Source organism: Gadus morhua, chromosome 11, assembly GCF_902167405.1.
Source record: "Gadus morhua chromosome 11, gadMor3.0, whole genome shotgun sequence".
NCBI classification, from domain to species: Eukaryota; Metazoa; Chordata; class Actinopteri; order Gadiformes; family Gadidae; genus Gadus; species Gadus morhua.
Window position 1 is genome coordinate 17,215,578 of NC_044058.1, and position 21,309 is coordinate 17,236,886.

Below are 21,309 nucleotides of genomic sequence, written 5' to 3' on the forward strand. Positions count from 1 at the left end.
TCATTTGAGCTTCTTTGATCTTTTTAATATGTAAATGAGGTCAACGGACTCATCCCAGCATGCATCAACATGAGGCTCCTGAATCAATACACAACACATGATGTCATGGGCCACCCTCAGCCTTGCCCTTTCTCTCCATCTCCTCTCCTTCCTCGCTTTCCCTTCCTTTCACTGTGCTGCCGAGGGGCCGCTCGTCAATCCGTACCTGTGTGAGTGGTCCTCTGTGTGAGTTGTTTCTCTGTGTGAATTTCGGTCTGCCCGAGAACACGAGACCTGGGAACTTCACGGCTTCCTCTTTTACAGAGCCATAAAAGAGCTGCCCTGAAACGCTGCAGGGGAAACGCTGCATGTTATGCGGTGCTGTAGGCCCCGCAGAGAGAGCCAGTCACCTGCTGGGAGGCATCTGCTGCATGACCCACCGTTGTTGTCACTTCCTGCCAAGTTCAACGGGACGCACGCGGTGATGTATGGAGGGCCGGTGTGGAGGGCCTCTGGTCTGATCCGTGCCGCCGTATACAACGGCCTGTAAAACATCTCAGCTGGTACGCTCAAGGAAGAAAGCAAGTAGTATTTGGGAAGAGGTTCGGGATGTGTGGAAGGGGTGGTGTATTTTAACCTCTTAAAGAGCTGCATTACGTGTTGGCTTTAGGTCAAGCACAAGAGGAGATTCTGTGCACAATTCTGTGCAAAGGCTGACTCGACCGACAGAATAATTGTGCAGAATAAATTAATACAGAACACATGGTTGTCTATTTAGCCATTTTATATAGCGTAGTAACATGATGATGGATAAATGCAATTATACAATTCGAGAGGAAATCATGAGTAATTGGATAACTTCTGAAATGGGAGAAGAAGCAATGCCATGTCCCTTGAAATATGTCTTTAAATAAAGTTAATCAAATTATTAGTCAATGCCACAGGCATAGTTTTGTCAACATTTTGTATTGAAAAATGAAACATTCCCACATATATGCAGGATCTGGAGCTGGCCCCAAAACTGTAAACATTTTCTTTTTTGGGTTGAGTGCAAATCCCTCACATGTTTTTGAAGAGCATTTGCGTGTGCGTGTGCGTGTGTGTGTGTGGGGGGGGGCTCTCAGCATGTTCGGTGTCTTCCTGGTGGATCCATCCGTGAGTGATGGCAGCTGGCAGAGGGGCGCTGACCCCAGGCGACCCCCCGGCTGACCAGAGGGTCCGTGGGAAAGACGTGGGTGGACCTAGGCCGGGCTTCCCTGGCTTCAACTCACTGGACCATTGGCAGAGCGATGCCCCCAGAGTGATGCAATGTGGGTAAAATATTGTGCATGTAATACTGTAGGCCTCCAACTGGGCTGGTCTGAGGGATCATGTTGATGGTTGATTTTATTTTTTGATAGATAAAACTAATTTTTTTAAGTATTTTAACTTTAACACCATGTCACTGTACCAAATTTGTTTTGGAAACAACGCAAAAACAAGATACAATTAGTATTTATTCATTTGGAGCATTCGTTTTATGGAGCATTAATTCACATGGAGCATTCATTCAATCATATATATTCATTCAATCAAGTCTTGGTGTGACATCTTCGAGCTTCAAAATGTTAAAAAATAACTAATTGAAACCAAATCACAGTTTCTTATTTTATTTAAACTATGTTAAGAACAAACTGCTTTGTTTCAGCTGAAAAACACAAGGTCGCCAATGCCTTACGTGAAATAAGGTTAAACTTACACTAATACCAATTTACCATGCAGCAACCCATCCATAATCCATGAGAATCCACTGCTAAGGCTCCATCTTAGAAAGCTTATCCTTATATTGCACCAAGACACACACACATACACGCATGCATACACAGGCTAGCCTAATCTATGCCATGACCTTGCATTTCGTCTCACTGAAAGGTGTAGGTGGTTAATCGGATTATGGCTATTTGTGTGTCTGTGGGGACTAATAGGAACAGGCAGAGTACTTTTTGTGGGTAATCTTTAAGTCCACACTGCCCCTCAGTGGTAGGTTAGCTTCTCCAACTGCACTGCTGAATTGGTATTGCCGTGATTCAAGATGTATTTCCCATTTTTTCCCCAGGCACAAAAGTGAGAGAAAAAAAGTGAAAAAGCACAAAAATTACCTAAATGATTTACGGTAAAAAAAAACAAAAAAAAAAAACATGACATAAATCAGACGTATCGAAAAACACCCTGCTGCTTCAGTTCACCAAGGACGGTTTTATTATCTCGTAAAATTAGGACATCCTGTATTTTTTGCGCAAGTATGGATATCTCCCTGTGTCCTTGGGGGGCCGGGGGGACTGTTTGACAGGGTAGACGTACCACATGACAACACCGGAGGGGTTGATGGACACCGTGAAAATGGTATGGTCAGTCAGTCCGCTCAGGGTCTTCCCAGAGAACACATCGTACGCCTGGACAGAGGAAGAGACAAAGATGCTCATCAGTGAGGTAACCCTCCATAGAAAGAAAGAAAGCTGAGAGGAAATCCAACAGAAAGAAAGTTCAAAATTATAAATAAAATAATAATAGAGGAATAAAGAAAATGTAGCAAAAATAAAGCAATAAGATTAGAAGGATAAGATATGAGCAGACCTCGAAGCTGCCGGCTGGGAAGTTGAGATTGGCCAGGGAATTTCGGTACAGATATGGCATGTCCTGGCGAAGGCTCAGGAACACCAAGGCATTGGCCGAGTGGGACAACGGCCTCCAATAGACCTCGATATGACCCAACTCCTATGCCACCAGGAACGGAGACATCATGATGAGACACAATACGATGACAGGTGATCAGGAAGAGACACCGTTTCCTCTGCCTTTGTCCAAAAGTTGATTATCCGATGTACTATCTAGAGTTATATAACTGATATACTACGGCATTATCCAACCGCCGCTACTAGAATCACTGTCCCCTCCTCCTTCTAAGGTTATCTGCGGCCTGCCAGACATTTAGCAGCAACGGGAGTCCTCCCAGTGCTCCTGATTGCCGGTCCGGGATGTTCATATCCATGACAGGAATGCATCAAGGCTAACCCATGGATTCAGAATGAAGTGCGAGACTTGTGTGTGATGGAGCCAGTCACCTGTAGCAGCCGTCTCCCCTGGATCCCTCGGGGGTCCTGGTTGATGCCGATGGCCACTCTGTTCTGCAGGATGGCCCGAGCATCGGCGCTCAGGGTCCGAAGGTCATTGGACATGACGAGCGGGGCAGCCATGATGGCCCACAGGGCCATCTGTGCTTGGGCCTGATCCAGACTGAGACCAAAGTTTCCAATGATGAGCTATGGAGAAACATCCAGGGTCAACCGAGGCTAGAGCAGCAAGAGAAGGCATTTTTTTTAAATAGAAGATTGTTTATTTTGGAGAATACCGGAAAAGAAGAGAGGATTCAGAACATAGTTTGCTTTTCTGAATAATATTGCAATACAAACGACAGTGCTGGTGGATTTGATTATCAGCACATAGTTCACAGGGGGACACAGGCCTAAAGCTCAGCAAGACTGAAACATGACGTGTAAAATGCAACCGAACCACCTACCATGTCAGGATCGTTCCAGTGTCCAGGGCCAGCGGCGGGCTGGAGGTCGTCCTGGTTGGTTGAATACCAGTCAAGGATGCTCTTCACGCTGGCCCACGAGTCCTCAATGTCGTCATAGTTTCTCCACAAGTTGCAAATGTTCCCTAGATAAGAGTAGTTCACCTTTTTTGAAAACAGGTACACAATTGTTAAATAGTCTTGTATATACATAGATGTTCTTAGCACATTCTATTATTAAGCCTTTGCTTGGTTTTTATATTTAACGATATTTATGATTAACTCACATTTGGGGGGAGTCCACCTAAATAGGCCGGTAAGCTGCAGGAATAGGCTATAGGTCTGCCTGTCCAATTCAATGCCTTGGACATTAAAGGGTAACCTATATGGGAATATTGATATTGTTTTTGTAAAATCTCTATTCCACTTTTATGCAATTTGGTAGTGAAAACCTGCTTCAATAGTACCTATCGACTGCTCAATGGCGTTTGAGTGACAACCATCAAACTTCAAGTAGTCCACGCCCCAGCTGGCAAAGGTCTGGGCGTCTAGCTCCACTTTGTCCAGGGTCGTGCCAGGGAAGCCCATACATGTGGCGCTGCCCATGTCTGCGTAGATGCCAAGCTTCAGGCCACGATCGTGAATGTACCTTGCAAGGTTTGCAATGCCCCCTGGGAATCTGATTGTAAAAGGGAAAATGTAAATATCTAATACAAATTTAGAGCTAAACCTGCACTTCATAACTTTTTCCCGGTAGAACTTTTGATTGAAAAAAATTCTCCACATTGAAATTGATAGTTTAAAGGAAATGTAAATCAAATGTTCCCTATATTGTTGCCAAAGGACAAGAAAGCCATTTGCAAAATGCCTTATTGGTAATTGTGGCATTGAATATCACCGTGACTAAGTGGCACTTGTACTGGGTGGAGACTTTACTGGTTAGGAACTGTACTGGGTGGTGAATGCACTGGGTGGGGACGGAGCAGGGTGGGGACTGTACTGTACTGGGTGGGAACTTGGTAGGATGAATCAAATAACCAGTATAACCTGTCAGGATCAGGCTGCAGCCTCCCATCGCTGCCTCTCTGCATGGACATCCAGCAGTCGTCTATCATGACATACTCGTACCCCAGCTCCCTCCATCCATCCTCAGATAGTCGGTCAGCCATGTCTCGGAACAGTTTCTCACTTTGGAAGGGATAGACGGACCGACTTTATATTGGTAGCCTTCAGAACTACTTTTAACCATTTAGAAAATGTAATAAGATAAAATGATTGCATCAGTATTACACCTCTTGCCCACTGCATCCGTCGGTTGACGGATCCTTTTGACTTTCAATGGGGCGGAGACGCAATGCATTGTGGATCCTTCCGTTCCGTTGAACGTTCCGTCAAGAAGTTGAAAAATGTTCAACTTTTCAGGCAGTGACGGATCCGTCATCCAATCAGATCGCGTATGCTCGGGCTTGGCTGACGGAGGCCTCTGCAAAGACTACTCCGCCATCCGTCAGCCACGCCTTCCGTCATCCGTTGACGGACGGTGCAGTGGGCAAGAGGTGTTAGGCCGCGGCTACACCAGACGCGGAAATTTTGCTTTGCGGACGCGGTATGAACGCAGCAGAATTCGAAACCGTTGAAAGCAATGAGAGTGGCTACACCAGACGCTGAAACTGAACGCACCGCGCCGACATTTCCGCGTGGAAAATTAAGACATAGACTGGTTTCTATTTTTATTATTTTCCGCGAGGTTTGCGTGGGCCTTTTAACATAGAGTATGGTAATAAATCAATGAAATGTAATGAAAATCATTATATATTTTGCTGTGAATAATGAGGGAATCAATAAATCGGATTATTTCCCAAACCCTCGAGAGCTGTTACTATGGAGAGTTAAAACATTACTTTTCTGTTTGAAGACGAGTGTATAAGATAGATAGTATACGTAGACAGTGTAAGTATATAGATAGCAAGTAGGCCTCGATAGTTCAAGAATGGATGATTATTTATTAATTCATGAAGTTGAAAAACGAGTACAGCTTTACGACCACAGTGACCCGAAATATAAGGATAAACGTCAAAGAGATGCCGGATGGAGAGCTGTTTCGGAGGCAGTTGGCATAACTGGTGAGTAACTTCTATACTATACTTCTATACTATAAGCAGCTATTGAACTGGACCATAGTAATACTAATTATTCATAATAGTGGACGTTCCTCAAAATCATTATGTCTATAGCATTACTTTAAAATTGTTTTACTTAGTCTATAGTGCTTATCCTGAGAATGTATTTTTAAGTGGAAACAGATTAAAATAAATCATGGTGTCAACAAGAACGTTTTAATCAACATACATTTGGAACCAAGAATGTCTGATGAGAGACAGGGAAACAGACAGAGCGAGAGAGAGAGACAGGGAAACAGACAGAGAAAGAGAGCGGGGGGGAGAGACAGACAGAGCGAGAGAGAGAGATTGATAATCAATATCTATTTACAAAATATCAATATATATTTACAAAAAGATATATACAATGATCATCATGTTATCCAAACCTATTAAATTACATTTACAAAATTATTTACACATTATGTGCACTATTTAAAGCTCCTTCTGGGGAGTCAAAGAAATGACAGAGGAACTCCCGAGTCTGAAGGGCTTCCCTGGGTCCTCTGTTACCCCCCATGTGTCTGACACTTTTCCAGCCCATGTTCTCCATCCCTTTGACCCTCTACCATATCTCTGTTCTTAGGCTTGATCAGATAATTATGTAGCACACATGCTGCCATGACTACCATGTCTATATGACACGGCAGCATGGATATTCTTGACAAAAAAACCCTCCATCTGGCCGCAAGAATGCCAAAGGCACACTCCACTGTCATGCGAGCTCTTGACAGCCTGTAGTTAAAGTTACTATTATGCCTTGACAGGTTGCTGCCAGGGTAGGGTCGCATCAGGTACCGCTTCAAGGGAAACGCAGCATCCCCTACCATCACCTTGCTGACCATAACCAGGCAGGGGGGTGTCTTCTGGCACATTCAAAGTCTTTTCACTCATTCCCCTCCCCAGTGCTGAATGAGCGAACACCCCACCATCACTTGCACGGCCAAAATCGCCAACTTGTATGATTATAAATTTTGAGTCCGCATCCACCAGGGCCAACAAGATTATTGAAAATGTTTTTTTATAATTAAAAAACTGGCTGCATGATTTTTTGGGTGCTTGAATTTGAATGTGCTTCCCGTCGATGGCCCCAATGCAATTTGGAAACTGCCATCTTCTCCAAAAGCGCTCTGCGATAGCTGTCCATGATTCCTCCGTTGGTTTCGGCATTTGGGTCTCCATCATGTGATCGACAACTGCCCTACAGGTCATGTGAACGGAGTCTGCCACTGTTTTTCTGCCCAGCCTGTAGGCAAGAGCCAGACTCCTGAAAGACTCTCCGGTGGCAAGGAATCTGTAGGAAAATATATAATTTGTTAACTGGTGTACAACATACATCAGTTATTGTTACTTTAAAGAAAAAAATCTGTTATTCAATTATCTGGCAATTTATGTCAACAGTTGTGAAGTGCCAAGGTCGCTGGAAGGACCTAAGGGACCAATTTTCCAAAAAACTTTACAACCACGGAGTGGATCGGCAGCAGGACCCCAAAAGGAGTGGAAATACACCCAAGCCCTGTCTTTTCTTATTCCCCACCTTCAACCGAGGAGGTACAGTGCAAACACTGAAAGGCAGTGATGGCTCACTGATTCCCAGCACACTATTTTACATATAGCACAAGTTCTAAAATAACTGAAAAGATTTTCTCATTTTAAGAATCAGCTTACATTTACCTAGACTATAAATCATTGTGCATGTCATTTATGCTTTAGCTCTAGAAGCAACCTAGACCAAGTTGAAGATTGGGAGGCATTGGACCTGAGCCATGGAGAGGATGTGCGGGAGGAGAATGACCATCAACCAGATCAGCATGCTCAACCTGGTTCTTCAACCAACAGGGTAGGGCTGTGCAATTGTTTTCCTAACCAAGTAAATATTTGTGTTAAATAATTGTAATTTCAATGTTGATTCAAATAATTGTGATTATCATTCTTTTCCATAATCAAACAGCCCTACAGCAGACCTGCTGCACGAAAGAGGGCCTCAGCACCTTTGGAGTCTTTGGAGGATAGACTGCTGGCTATGGTCCAGGAGCCTCCACAGCACATGCACCATCGTGTGCCACAGGAGGAGGATGAGATGTTACATTTTGCCCTCAGTCTGGTGCCCTTGCTGAACAAATTAAGTGGCTGGGATAAGCTGAGGGCAAAGATTGCTCTTTTAGAAGGGCTCCAGGGTGTCCATGATCTGGACCAAGGGCACCAGCAGGCCCAGATGCAGGGCCCTGGTCTAATTAGGCCATGGGATCAGACATCCCAGCCATCCCACCAGAGCCACCAGCCATCCCACCAGAGCCGCCAACCCCAACTATTATATGCACCACCATCACATGCACAGGCAAAGAGGTACAGACCAAGTGAGGAGACTTGGGGGGGAATGTGGTGAGAGTACTGTGCCCTCACCCATTCCTCACTACACAGACTTATAGTGTATTAATAGTGCAATAAATTGTCTAATCAATATTTCCTTCGTGTTTCTCTGTAACTTGTCAACACCTAAGCCCATGCAGTTTGTCTGAAATTGATGGAGTAAGTAAAGGCGGTGCAATGCCCCCCTGGGCCTTGAGCCTCCAAATAGAGGCCCATTGAGGACCACCCTGCTCTCTCCCCAAAACCATAATAATCATGGCAAAAGCTTGTGTGTTGGCCTACCTCAGTGTAACCACAAGTCTTTGCTTGGGTTCGACTGCCAGTCTGTAATTGGTGTCCTGTCGCTGGAGATCTGCACCAATCACTGACAGGATGTGGTCCATCTGCGTTGGTGTCATACGAAAATACGATCGATGGGTTGCAGCGTTAAAACGCAACTCCTCCGCCAGGTTGTAAAATACCCCTTGCTGTCGCCTGCGCTGGTTGATTGCAGTCACCCAGGTCCGTTTCCTCTTTTTAATCCTTTGGAGGATAACAAGTAAGGCAAGTGCCTTCCTCTTATTCACTGTAGGCACTGTAAAACAACTCTCTTGTGGTTAGATTGCACATCTGTCATTTATGCTAGACTATCTGCAACTAGCCTGTCTGTCATTAACGAATTAATCAGTTAGTTAGTATCACACAAACATACGTTTAAAACAACTCTGTAGAGGTTAGATTATTCACAGCTCTTCATCTATGCTAATATGTCTGCAACTAGCCTGTCTGCAATACCGACGTTTTACATAACTTGCTATATATCAAACCTACTTAGTCAGACTAATATTATATTGATCTTTGACGTGGAAGCTGGTTACCCTAGCTATTTCATTTGCAACTAATTTGTTTGTATCAAATTAGTTAGTTGGTCACTTACCAACGTAACTTTGTATCAATGTTTTATGGTTTATGTCCGTTGATGGTTGCTTGGTAACTATGTCTAGCTCAAATTTAACGTTATACGAATGTAGTTTGATTTACGGGTTGCTGTAGACTTAATACTTACCCATGTTACTCTAATCCAGATGAACTGGTGCCGATGAACTGTGGTTTATAAAATATATAAACACAAGAGATCATAAAAGATAAAGGAGCCAATTTTTAACGCGTCCAGTGTAGCCGGTTAATTTAAAATTTCCGCTTGGTGAACGTTCTATTTCCGCACGAGTGAATTTCCGCGTCTGGTGTAGCCGTAGCGTTATTAATAATAAATAATAATACATTTAATTTAGAGGCGCCTTTCAAGACACCCAAGGACACCTTACAGAGCATATAGTCATCATTCAAAACTATGTAAAACAGACTAGGAATAAAAGGAAAACAGAGGTTAAACATGAAGAATAATAATAATTAATAACACTCAAAGACGCCTAAAGTGAAGGGGGGACCTCACTAACCACCACCAATATGTAGCACCCACTTGGGTGATGCACGGCAGCCAATCTTGAAACATAGGTAACCACGATACAACTTTCTTTGCATAACATTAGACCTTTTAATCTTGAGTTTCTGTTATTGATCAAATTCTAAACTGACATTCTGAATGGTATTTTATAGGTGCAGCTAAATCTACCTTAATCTATGATCTGTGCTTAGATAAGTGTTTCTTCTTTCTGTATGACAGGAAAGAGGACTGCAAGTCTCGTTGTTGTCTTATTATATTGAGTGCCATTAGTTTGATCCAAAGTCCAAATCCTTATTTGATTACCTTATCAATTGTGAATCATTCAAATCTATTTAATCATTATAAATTAAAAAAAGGCTTATCATTTTAATTAACACAATATCCATAAAGTCTTCACGTGTGAGCATGTTGATATGATTGATACCTGATGCAGTTCGTGGGGTCCTTACGACAATCGATATCACAGCGAAAGCGCTCCCATGCCATCCACCCCATAGGGGGCGTCCTCAGCAATCCATTGTCTAAACCTGTGCTCCCTGGGATCAGGGCCAGAAGCAGGAATACTTGGAAATACCCCATTCCTGAAGGGAAAGATCAGGTTAATCAAGTTAAATGCACACGCATACACGTACATAGAGGAATGTAGCCTTCAGAAAGTATACAACATTTGCAATAATTCTTTTAACTTTGATTACTCTGTGATACAGTTTCGATCTAGGCATCGGTAACAGCTGATGTCACTGCTGTAATGCTTTAAAAATATGTAAAGTATTGCGGCTGTATACAACAAGCTTGTCCTACCTGTTTACATGGAGACAGATTCACTAGCTGTTGGTTATCTGGATGTCTCTCTAAGATACGATTAGCATTTCTAACATTTTTCCCCCAGGCAGAATGGTAAATCTCTTCCTTGTTCGACAAGGTATGATCAATGATCATGTGAGTCTGTTGTGTCACGTGATACCAAAGCAGGGAAATATTTAGGGTACAGATGCCTCTTGTGGTGAACAGTGTATAATGAGTAGTAACAATGCACTATTGTACATTGTTAAAATAATGTTGAAATAGTACATTATATATGAAAAATATACAATGTATGTATTAAATATATATAAGGTATTAATTTGGGCTGCATTTTTAACTTATCTTTTCTAGTATGGTATGCTTTGCAGGGGTTAATTATTTAGTTTGACTGGTTCAACCGGCCGATACCTTCAGCTGAGGGGTCCAGTACGAACTGGACCTGTCCTGTAAAAATCCTGAACATCTCGTGCTGCAAGGTTCACCTTTCTTTCACTAATGGCACACATTTATTTTGAGGCGTTGCATACACGTTATAAATAATGACTGGTTACAGGTATTCGCATGTTTATTCATTGAAACATCAGACATTTTTGTTTTATTATTGTAAATGTTAGTGTTACATTATTTGATCAAAACTCTTGAAATGGAATCGCCAAAAGAAATGCATGGTTTACCTGACTTTATTGTTTTTGTGGCTCAGTGGTAGGAATTTGTTTTTAGGTCCTGTGGCTACACGAAACATAACGGTGCATTTGAATAAGGAATTCATAGAACTCCTTCACGGGTTCATCGAAACCTGCGTCCTCTTTAGTATGGATTAGTCATGGCAAAGACGTAGGCTACAGGCAGCTGCAGTCCAATGTTTACAATGTGCCATTTCCCAATAATAAGTGCTCCCAACATCAGTCCAAATATGGTTCCTGACGTCCCCGCCCAGGATGACCAGGCCCCGGCCATGGCTGCCGCGGCCCCTACGGACACTCCCGCTGCCCCCACGGACCCCAGCAGAGCTCCGGCCCTCCCCCCTTGCCCCAAAACAGGGGTTACGACCTCCACCACAGCAATAAGAGTTCCCGCCAATCCCGCCGCCCCTACGATGATTTTGGCCTCTCCGGCCCCCCACCGCAGCAACGGCCCACTGACCGCCGCGCCTAATGCTAACTGGCACAGCTTGGCCACGAAGAAGCTTGTGTTCAGGGCCTCGAGGGAGGCCTTTTGGTTCATAGTAGGGGTGAGGCTTTCCCTGGAGAGGTTCTTACCCACCGCTCGCAACCTGCTGTTGGCAAGGAGGACCTCTTGTTCTGCATGTAAAGTGAGCATAGCCACGACGAAGGTGGCGAGCATTCCCATGCATCCCGCCAGCATCCATAACTTAAATCTGGACACCTTCATCATTGAGTAGGAGAGGACGACCACCAAACATAAAAGCACTATTAGGACAGACTGGTGAGCGCCGTAGCCATTCATGCCAAACACCGATGTAACGATGGCGATGAGGGTCATGGGTAATCCGGAGAACGCGATGAAGTCCACGTATTTAACCACGACGCTGTCGATCCAGTCTTGGATGGTTCTGTGTTCCATCTCTGTCTCCTCTCTCTCTATCCTCTCTCTCTCCATCTTTTCACTCTGCAGGAGCTCCTCCTCCTTACTGGCCATGCGCTCCCTCTCCCTGGCCCTCACGCCTTTCTCAATCGCCTGGGTCCTCTGCTCCACCTTCACCGTCACCCTCTCCCTCTGCTCCGCTTCTTTGAGCTCCCTCTCTCGTTCGTCCCTCTCCCGGGCCAACGCCGCCGTCCCCAGACCGCAGCACACCTCCCGCTGCTGCCAGATCACATTGAACAGGAAGTGCAGAGGTGGCTTCAGCACCGTGAACACGCTCAGGGCGATCAGGAGTCCCACCATGCCCACGTTCGTCACGATGTACTCGATGGCCATGCCGAGCGTGGCCCCGCTGAGCGTGGCCCCCGCCGCCCCAACCACTCCGGACCACACCCACAGGCCGACGGACTCGGCGTTCGTCACGGAGCAGCTTCCCTTGGACAGGAACACGGAGGCTGTGGCGGCGGCGAGGATCACGCCGGCCACCACGGAGCTCATGGAGGCGGTCAACGCCGTGGCTCCCAAGAGGGTGCCGAGGCCAAGGGGCCCCACAGTCCTAGCCTCGTCCATCACGGGCTTCAAGAAGTCCTCCGAGGTCATCACCGCGATGGTCCGGTCCACCGGATCCTCCGTGGCTCCCAGCGCGCAGCCCGCCACGGCCCCCAGCGCGAAGCCCAGGGCCGCCTGCACCCAGGGTTCCCTCGCTCCTGAAAGGTAGTGGGAAACATTGGTCGATATCAGAGGGGGTGGCAGAGTGCTTGAACAGGACATATAAAGGTGTAGGAATGAACTACTAGGGTGACACAGGTGGGTGACACAGCCATGTGAGGCGTCCGTGCGTGAAGGGCATGCGGTTTGCAACTCAAAGAACAGGTTGTTCTGGATATACCAGCATAAGAGTTGAATGCTGTCATGTGAACTATTGCCATACTCTCGCCGCATGGCTTTAATGCTTTATTGGAATACATTATTGTATTGAGTTACTAATCTGGAGAAGAGGTAGGGGATTGTGACCACTTTAGAAAATATACTGCTAATTAATTATAACAATGAGAACATATCTAAACATTTGTATGTTTAGGTCATTGCAAGAACAAGGTTGACTGTTTTCAAGTTAAGCCAATATCTATTTATTTTTTGCCTCACACCTTATGCCTGTTCCTCGAGCAATGCATTTGAGAAGGTAAGAGGAACTGGAAATTACTTACGCAGTTTTGAACGAGCCATTTTATTCCTTGGACAATAACTGAGAGAAGAGAGCCCCTGATTTCCTCTGGAGTGAGAAGAAGCACTGCGTTCCCAGCGTTTCATCAGACGTCAACCCTTGCTTGTGTGTCAGGGAACTGTAGAATGACAGTTGGCCAGCCTTGTAGGCATAAGGCATTTTTGGGACACACCCACAACCTGTTTCCCTTCCTTTGTCCTCCTTAACAGTGGACTGATACTGATGCTGATTGAATAATCTCATTGATCACTATGCTTATCAGACATCATGTGATCAATCACGTTTCTTGAAGTTGGATTACACGATTAACCAGATATTTTAGTCAGAATCATTTTAAATTTCCACGGTTGTACTATTCCCAGATAATTTGCAATTTTATATAAATTGCCAATATGGGCCTTATTCGCTTAAAACGTTTCACTTAATTTTACTTAGTAAGTCAGAATGATGAAATTAAATAATAATATTAAATATTTAATTTACATTTATTTTTGACAATAGTAGCTGAACATTAGCTACAAAGAAATGGCATATTTTCTTCCAAAATATATATATTTCCCCCCTTTATAAATGGTCTGATTCTGCTTCTTCATTAAGTTATGTTGCATTTATTTTAAACTATATATTAATATAGTTTTGTAATATTTGTTGTTACTTCTGTGTATTCAACCTTGCTCATAATAATCACCATTAAAATTGTAATCGAATATATTGCTAAATATGGCGATACTTATATATTGCTCAATGTCCCAATACTAAAATTATATTTGAATTTCAAAGGCCTCGGCCAGGGAACTATTCGGAACTACTTAGATTGCGTCCGAATGCGTGCGGTTGCTTCGTCGAACCTTTTTCCTGTTGCACTCTGACGTATTTCCGGAACAATGATGGCTGCTACGAGTAAAGCACACGTGAAGACCCCGGTGGAGTTATCTGGTAAGTAACGTACTTTAATTTGGTATTAAAAAATTAGATAATGTGATGGAACTCAGGCAGAGGAACCACCCGCTATCATTATGTTAGTGTTATTGTTGTTATTATTAACACAGCGACTGTTCTTGGTATTCTAACTTGAGTTGACGAGAACGCCTACGGTAAATGAACATAACAATAACACAAGATAACGACATCGCGTTGATGTTGCCCTAGACGTAGTGTGTCATCTACACGGATTCTTTCACTTATTTGTTTGATGTTAACCAATATGTTGGAAGGGACGGGTGTGGTTGTACTAGCCATATGTACTGCAGTACTACTACTAACACGTGTCTAATCTCTCAGGGGAGGAGGAAGAACATGAAAGCAGCGACCAGAGTGAATCTGATGGAGATGCTGATGAGGGAAGCGTCGACGGAGAAAATGACATGGATGACATGGATGATGATGATGATGATGATGATGATGAGGAGGAGGAGGATGTGGAGGAAGAAGCTGATGATGATGATGCTGATGATAAAGAGGACATTAAAGTTAGTGACGGAGATGAGGCAGACGATGAAGATAAAGGAATTGAGGAGGTTGACGGAGAACCCACTAACCCTAACGCTGGGTGGGCAGATGCAATGGCCAAGATTCTGCAGAAGAAAACCCCAGCGAGCAAACCAACGATACTGGTGAAGAGCAAGGAGTTGGACAAGATGAAGGTGAAGGAGAAACAAGAAAAGCTGGAGATCAGAGAAAAGGTAGACGCGTGTGTGCCTCGAGAAGAATGAAAGTGGCATGTTTTGATTTAAATAAACAAATACTCAGTAGTTCAGGACTTTCAAGTGACCTCTGGCTTTTAGACTGACGATTGTAATTGGGTTCCCTACCACAGACGGACAAGAAGCGTACGTGGGAGATGATGTTCAGGGTAAAACCTGACATCGCAACAGATCGGGAGGCTGAAAGGACCTTTCAGAGAACAGCTACCAGGTGGGTACCTGCCTTTTTATATTTCGAACTACGAACAATTGTCATTCTGTGACAAATTTGGTTCTCCTTTAGCAGTGGTCTCTGCTTGAGTTTGAACGCAGTCACACCGTTTTTACAATTGGTGTGCTGTGATTGCTTTTCTGAAACATGTTCTGATGAGAGGTCTTTCTGTACTCTCTTCCCCAGAGGTGTAGTGCAGCTCTTCAACGCCGTACGGAAGCATCAGAACCTTGTGAACGATAAGGTGAAAGAGGTCGGAGGATCTGACAGGAAGAAGGCCAAGCTCCTCTCCTCGGTCACCAAGAAAGACTTCATTGATGTGCTGAGGGGGAAGGACACGGTGAAAGTGGTGAAGGCTGAGAAAGAAACGGTGAGTCTAATATTTACTTATGTTTTGGTTTAATATGCACCTTTACACCTTACATTTGTACAATATTGCCTAATAGATTGCATTTCATCAATGACATGTGGTTACCATGACATGTTTTTTTCACTTTTCGGTTGAAAGGGTAGTACCATGTAATAATGAATGCAACACCCAGGTCTACCCTAATTAAGACTCAAAGTATATGCCCAAGGAATGATGATCCTGTTTCTGCCTGCAGGATCCATTCTTCCTGTTGTTTAATCCATGTATTTCTAATACTTCTTTGTTCAGCTGCAGCAAGGCATAGATGTGAAACCTTGCATGTATCTTTTTTTATGTATATCTGCCTGGCTGTCACTTAAGACCGATGTTCTAGGAAATTTATACAATAGAGTTAACTGACTTTGTTTAAAGGTCCCATGGCATTCCACCAGGTGTGGTGTGATTAGCCGCTACAAGCCGTTTTGGAAATCTGCCATTTATGACATCACAGGTGGGCTTGTCCAACTGTCCACTGGGTAGGCTGGTAGACTGACCTATCCAGCACACATCTAGGTGGACACGCCCACCTGTGATGTCATAAGGGGCAGATTTCCAAAACGGCCTGTAACGGCTAATCACACCACACCTGGTGGCATGCCATGGGACCTTTAACATCTATTGGAGCGAAAGGGCAATGACAAGAAGCATGAAATTACTTTGAGTTTGTATTGGTTGTGGTGGCTCAAGGTCAGTAGGTGAATACTTTTAAAAATTGTTAGCTTACGACGGCGGTACACCATAGTAAGCTAAGCAAATCGTAACCATGATTACCAGAGGGGCCAAACTTTGCACAGTATTGGTGTAATTGTGCTGTCTATCCATGTGGTGGCACTGTTGAGTTATTTTTTAAAGATAGTGAAACGGTCCAGAGTTGGACTTCGTCTGTAATGTCCCATCACATGGCTCTAAAGCAGAGGTTATCCTGAGGAGAATCAATGTTAGATGCAGTCATGCAGTCATTCACAGTATTCTATTCATGTGTTGAATTAACTCTTTGGGGTTACAGGCTGCTGCCGAGAAGCCGTCCTGGAGTGTCCTCAGAGACGACTTCATGATGGGGGCTAAAATGAAAGACTGGGATAAACAGAGCGACGGAGAGGAGGAACAACCGAAATCCGAGGAGGGCGCAGAGGACAGCGATTCGGACTGATGCCCTCTACAAACACGTTCCTAATGACTCTGGGCCTTGGATGAATGGGGGTGGGGGTGGAGGTTTGGCGTTGAGGTCCTTCGTCCCTGAGGTTGTGGAGAACAGGGTTAACACTCTTCTGTTTTCCCCCATGGGTCAAATGCAGCTTTCGCTTTGTTGACTCGAAGCCGGAGCTCGTGTTCAGACGACATAACTTAACTGTCTCATTCTTGGAGCTGTATGACCTGTGCTACATCCGTGTCCTATTTTATTCCTGTAAATAAGTTTTTTTTTAATAACGTTTGAATAAACAGCCAGTTGGACTTGAACTGTATTCCCTATGTGCTCTGTCTCACTTGATTGTGTGTATATGTTTTGAAATCGATCCATTAGTCACTTTAGTTACTGTTAAGAAAGGCTCTCTGCATCTTCCTGAGACTGACTGCAGATCAGATTCCGCTGATGACCAGAGAGCTGCTGACACCCTGCTTCATGTCTAGGGGCCTTGTCGCCACACTGCCGGGTGAAACGATTTCCCCGGAACGGTCCCTCTCTGAATCAGCTGTACCTTGTGCTGCTAGTGTCATGGGAGCGCCGGTCTCCGCTTCCTTCTCTCTTTTGTCGCTCCTTCCAATCCTGACTTTGCACTTTATATCTGCTCTAGCTGGGTCACCCTAATGTGTACCTGTGACCCGAAAGGATCATATAGCCCCAAGCAGATCACCTCCTCAGCAGCACAGATGGCGTCCGTCGCAAGCTCTCCACCCAGGTGCTTCTGCCAGTCTCATGCTGCCTGCACAGGTGCATGGCTCTTCAGAGCACATCACATCTACAGGTGTGTTGTCGCAGACGTTTGAGGTGAGCAGGTGTTTTTGACCGAGCGGGTGCAGAACTGACATAACGGAGGATTTATCATCTCTGGACACCAATGAACGCCTTAAACGCACATACACGCACCTCGGCAGGCTTCACATCTGTCTGCAGTTTCTGATTTAGTGACATCTGGTTTACACCAAGCAGGCTGAATGTGGTGCTGGCCGCTCAAGTCCTGTCACTGTTGATGAATTGCTAATTCTGGATGGTATGGGCATAGTGGAGGAAAAAGGCCCTTGCACAGTTATTTATAGAAAGTATGCTTTTATTTCTGCTATTTATCGCAGTGTATACCTTACCAGGCAGTCACTCTTGAAGGATGCATGAATGGATAGGAAACGGCACTGCCTTTCATGGTTTCTGTCACCCTGTCTAGGACAAAAAGTTGATGATGTTTGACACAGATAATTGTTGATCTCCCTGCCATTTAAACTTTCAGGGTCTGATACGCATTCCTCCAACAGCAGGGTCTGAATCATCTGTGTATGCCTTGCCATTTTCGTATTAACCACAAATCAAACAAGGCGTTTCAAAAACGATTGTGCACGGCCCAACACATCTATTAAATTGGGCATCAATGTTTGAAAGGCATTTCACAGTGCTAAATTTGATTTTCCCCACCTGCTACTTTTGAATGACCATCCTGGAAAGTTTGCTGGAACATTAGCATTTTATATTGACACACCAGATGGCGGTTCATTCTGGTTCATTTTACCAGCCATGTTCACGAACAGGTAGACAGTGATCTCAGCACCACAGTGCACCTATCCCATGGGGGGTTTGAAAAGCATGTTTTTATATTAAACAATGAACACTAGCACATTACACATTGATATGAACATTATAGGCTCCCCAACTGCCAGCAATGTTTATATTGTGTGATTTGTCTTTAAGGATTTGAACTATTTTACCAAAAAAAAGGATTTGTTTATAAATCTTTCTTGCAACCAGGGATGGATAAAAAACAACATTGAGGCACCAGCAGCTGACTAACCTGTTTCAGATAGACAACATTTAACAATATACTATATTATAAACCCACACAGTATTTATCCTTGCCTTGGTGTTCTAGAATGAGAGACGGCTTTAGGACCCTGCGTCATAGAGCGGGGCGCCCACGGATCATTACCCGTTGCACTATCCCATGGGCACAGTGCGCACTCATATTTACTATACGTCGCACCGTCACTCGGTTTTGAAGGAGTCTCTGGTTATAGAACGCAGTGACCACAGGCTTAGTTGGAACAGGAGGAGCACGTGATGAAATAAGTCCACTATAAATCTCCGCTGATGCGCGCAAAGAAGTGCAACTCATTTCTCAACTTTTCCACAACTAGATGGGGTGAGGGAATACTCGTGAAAAGTTCTGCTGCGGCATCAAAGGTAAACACAGATTGTTTCTTCTAGGTCGGTGAAACAGGCTACGTGTTTTTAAATCCTAAAATCTTTTTTCTCTTTTTACCATTTCCCCCCTTAATATATAGAGTTGGCCAAATTACGCACGAGTTTATATATTGAGAATTCCCCTCAAACGCCAGGGCTGACGTGTATGTATTTATTTGAAGAGGATTCTGATATTTCTTTGGAAAACACAATGGACAGATTCGTACATCACTTGAAGATTGCAAGGGTGATGTCAAACCCCAGCTTGCATTGAGTGCAAAAAAGGGCACCGTTGGAAAAGTCAGCAGCACTCTGATGCGGTGAAGGTGTGTGCGATCCCGCAGGCTACACGTCTGTACTGCTCAGCTGTAAATACTAGTTGTCTTTATTCCGTACGTACGAAACTTATTGAACGTTGTATTTTCTCAGAGTACTTTGACATTGGCGGGCACATTTCAAGATCTGTCTGCACCTTTACGCACGCAGCGCACCCGTTTACTCTAAACTGGGAATACTAGATTCCTGCGATACGCGCAGACCGAATAACGGATTTTCGCTCCGAGACTGCTGTATGGATTTTTCAGGTAGGCCAACATTTCCAAATAACTGAAAGCTGAAAGAAATAATACTCGTTTTTATGGAAACTACGCGGTGGCGAATGTAAACCTTTTTGAAACGTGCTGATAACGCCTATTCGCCCCTTTTGTGCGTATTTTCTATTGAAGTATACTTTTTTTGTTAAAGACTCTTAAAAGGGGGCTTCCGAAGAACCCCGTCCGTGAAGATGAACTTCTCTCTCCTCAGCCTTCTCCTCACTCTGGATTTAGCCACTGTGGCGCTCACGTTATCCACGTGCAGCACGCTGGACATGGATCAATTCATGAAGAAGCGAATAGAAGCCATCCGGGGACAGATCCTGAGCAAACTCAAGCTCACGACCCCCCCGGAGGATTTCCCAGCGCCGGAGGAGGTTTCCCGCGACATCGTGGCCATCTACAACAGCACGAGGGACCTGCTGCAGGAGAAAGCCAACGAGCGCGCCGCGACCTGCGAGCGCCAACGGAGCGAGGAGGAGTACTACGCCAAGGAGGTGCACAAGATCGACATGCAGTCCCTGTACCCGACCGAGAGTAAGTGGGGTTGGTGGTTGTTGATTTTGCACACAAAAATAGCTGCCCGATATACAAGCCCAAATAATGTCCATAGAAGTTGAAAGGCCATCACGTGCTTTTGTTTTGTATGTGTGTTTTTATTTTTTTGTTCGGGGGGGAAAACGCATTCCATTCTTTCTGGGATCAGTTTACGGAAAATGACAAAGCAAACAGTTTGGCCTGTGCTTCAGCAGTCATACATAAACAACAGTCCGCCTGATTCAATCTTTTCTCCTTTTCTTGAAGGAGAAAGTTGAACTTTCTTAATGGCTTTAAGTTGTTGTGGAACAGTTGATCACATAGACTGCATTGAAACATCCTGGTCCTAGTTCGAATTGTCCCCCACTGTGTGTGTGTGTGTGTGTGTGTGTGTGTGTGTGTGTGTGTGTGTGTGTGTGTGTGTGTGTGTGTGTGTGTGTGTGGGTGTGTGTGTGGTCGCATTCGTGTGCGTCTGGTCCGAGCGTGTGTGTGGATGTCATTGCCCCAAACTTATAACAACATAATAACATGCGCACATCAATAATGAAACAATAGTTTCCAAATAAGGTTTAAGTTTGTGGTAAACACCTGTATGTGTGAACATAATGATGAACCTGATGATGCGATGATGGTGACACTAAACAAAACATAAAAGCACTTTTAAACCAAAGCACATTTTGCTCAGGTTCTAGAAGTACGATCTTCCCCCGTGTCCAGTTCTAGTCTCACGGCTCTAGACCCGACCAGGTCTGTCCGTCAGTGGATGGACTCCTCCTGTGTCGAGGAGACTGGCATGTGAAAACTCCCTCTTCTTTTGGGGGGAGATCAAAGGAAAAGAAGAAAGGCCCGACCGCAAACGCATCATCTGGATAATAAATCCTACTTCCCCATCGCTGACCCGGCAAGACTTCCCCCTCATTTTCGATTACCACTATGAGTATATATGGTATGGAGGAAAAATAAATTAGCACATATTTCACATGCCCAGAGGTGTATTTAGCATTAACTGTTATGCTTGGCCGCGTCTGCCGTATAAATAGCCTGAATATGACCAGATCTGGCGCTCGGCCAGGTGCCTTCAGAAAAGTATTTATGGGGAATAAATAAGACTGAGTCAACAACCAGAGAGGGAAAAGGGCAGAATTTATTCCTATTAATCTTAAGGTCTGAAGCCAGCGCTACTCTTTAGATCTCCTGGAGTATGATGACAAGGGAGAAGTCAGAGTGAGGGGAGGCAGAGAGAGCCACGGAGAGAAGAGGAGAGAGCGAGAAGGAGGGAGAGAGGGACACTATGAGTTTGCCTATTTTTCTTCTCCAGTCGAAAATGTATACCCT

At 44.5% G+C, this 21,309-nt stretch overlaps 4 protein-coding genes across 6 annotated transcripts in view; 2 read left to right on the plus strand and 2 right to left on the minus strand.

Annotated features, from left to right (window-relative positions):
* Positions 1–745: 745 nt before the first annotated feature.
* LOC115553883 (alpha-N-acetylgalactosaminidase) lies at positions 746–10,466 on the minus strand. Its single transcript, XM_030370412.1, has 9 exons — positions 10,307–10,466; positions 9,930–10,086; positions 4,580–4,720; positions 4,000–4,211; positions 3,820–3,914; positions 3,536–3,697; positions 3,081–3,278; positions 2,593–2,733; positions 746–2,411 (listed from the first exon to the last, which is right to left on the minus strand). Exons 2-9 carry the CDS (start codon positions 10,082–10,084, stop codon positions 2,232–2,234), a joined length of 1,284 nt encoding a protein of 427 aa, XP_030226272.1. The 5' UTR covers positions 10,085–10,086; positions 10,307–10,466; the 3' UTR covers positions 746–2,231.
* Positions 10,467–10,856: 390 nt separating this feature from the next.
* On the minus strand, positions 10,857–13,244 carry LOC115553884 (uncharacterized). The gene is made up of 2 exons (XM_030370413.1): positions 13,120–13,244; positions 10,857–12,618 (listed from the first exon to the last, which is right to left on the minus strand). Exons 1-2 carry the CDS (start codon positions 13,220–13,222, stop codon positions 11,117–11,119), a joined length of 1,605 nt encoding a protein of 534 aa, XP_030226273.1. The 5' UTR covers positions 13,223–13,244; the 3' UTR covers positions 10,857–11,116.
* Positions 13,245–13,966: 722 nt separating this feature from the next.
* Positions 13,967–16,922, plus strand: rrp15 (ribosomal RNA processing 15 homolog). Its single transcript, XM_030371097.1, has 5 exons — positions 13,967–14,072; positions 14,418–14,818; positions 14,953–15,050; positions 15,237–15,420; positions 16,466–16,922. The coding sequence occupies exons 1-5, from the start codon at positions 14,021–14,023 to the stop codon at positions 16,607–16,609; spliced, it is 879 nt and encodes a 292-aa protein (XP_030226957.1). The 5' UTR covers positions 13,967–14,020; the 3' UTR covers positions 16,610–16,922.
* Positions 16,923–18,590: 1,668 nt separating this feature from the next.
* The window catches only part of tgfb2 (transforming growth factor, beta 2), a 19,886-nt gene continuing 17,167 nt past the window's right edge, over positions 18,591–21,309 (plus strand). Inside the window, exons 1-2 of one of the 3 annotated variants that reach the window (XM_030370957.1) lie at positions 18,591–19,428; positions 19,589–19,974. In XM_030370957.1, coding sequence (XP_030226817.1) covers positions 19,629–19,974 — 346 coding nt within the window. In that variant the 5' untranslated portion in view covers positions 18,591–19,428; positions 19,589–19,628. Of the gene's footprint in view, positions 19,975–21,309 lie in introns of all 3 variants that reach the window. The other 2 variants (XM_030370956.1, XM_030370958.1) reach the window with 2 other exon arrangements.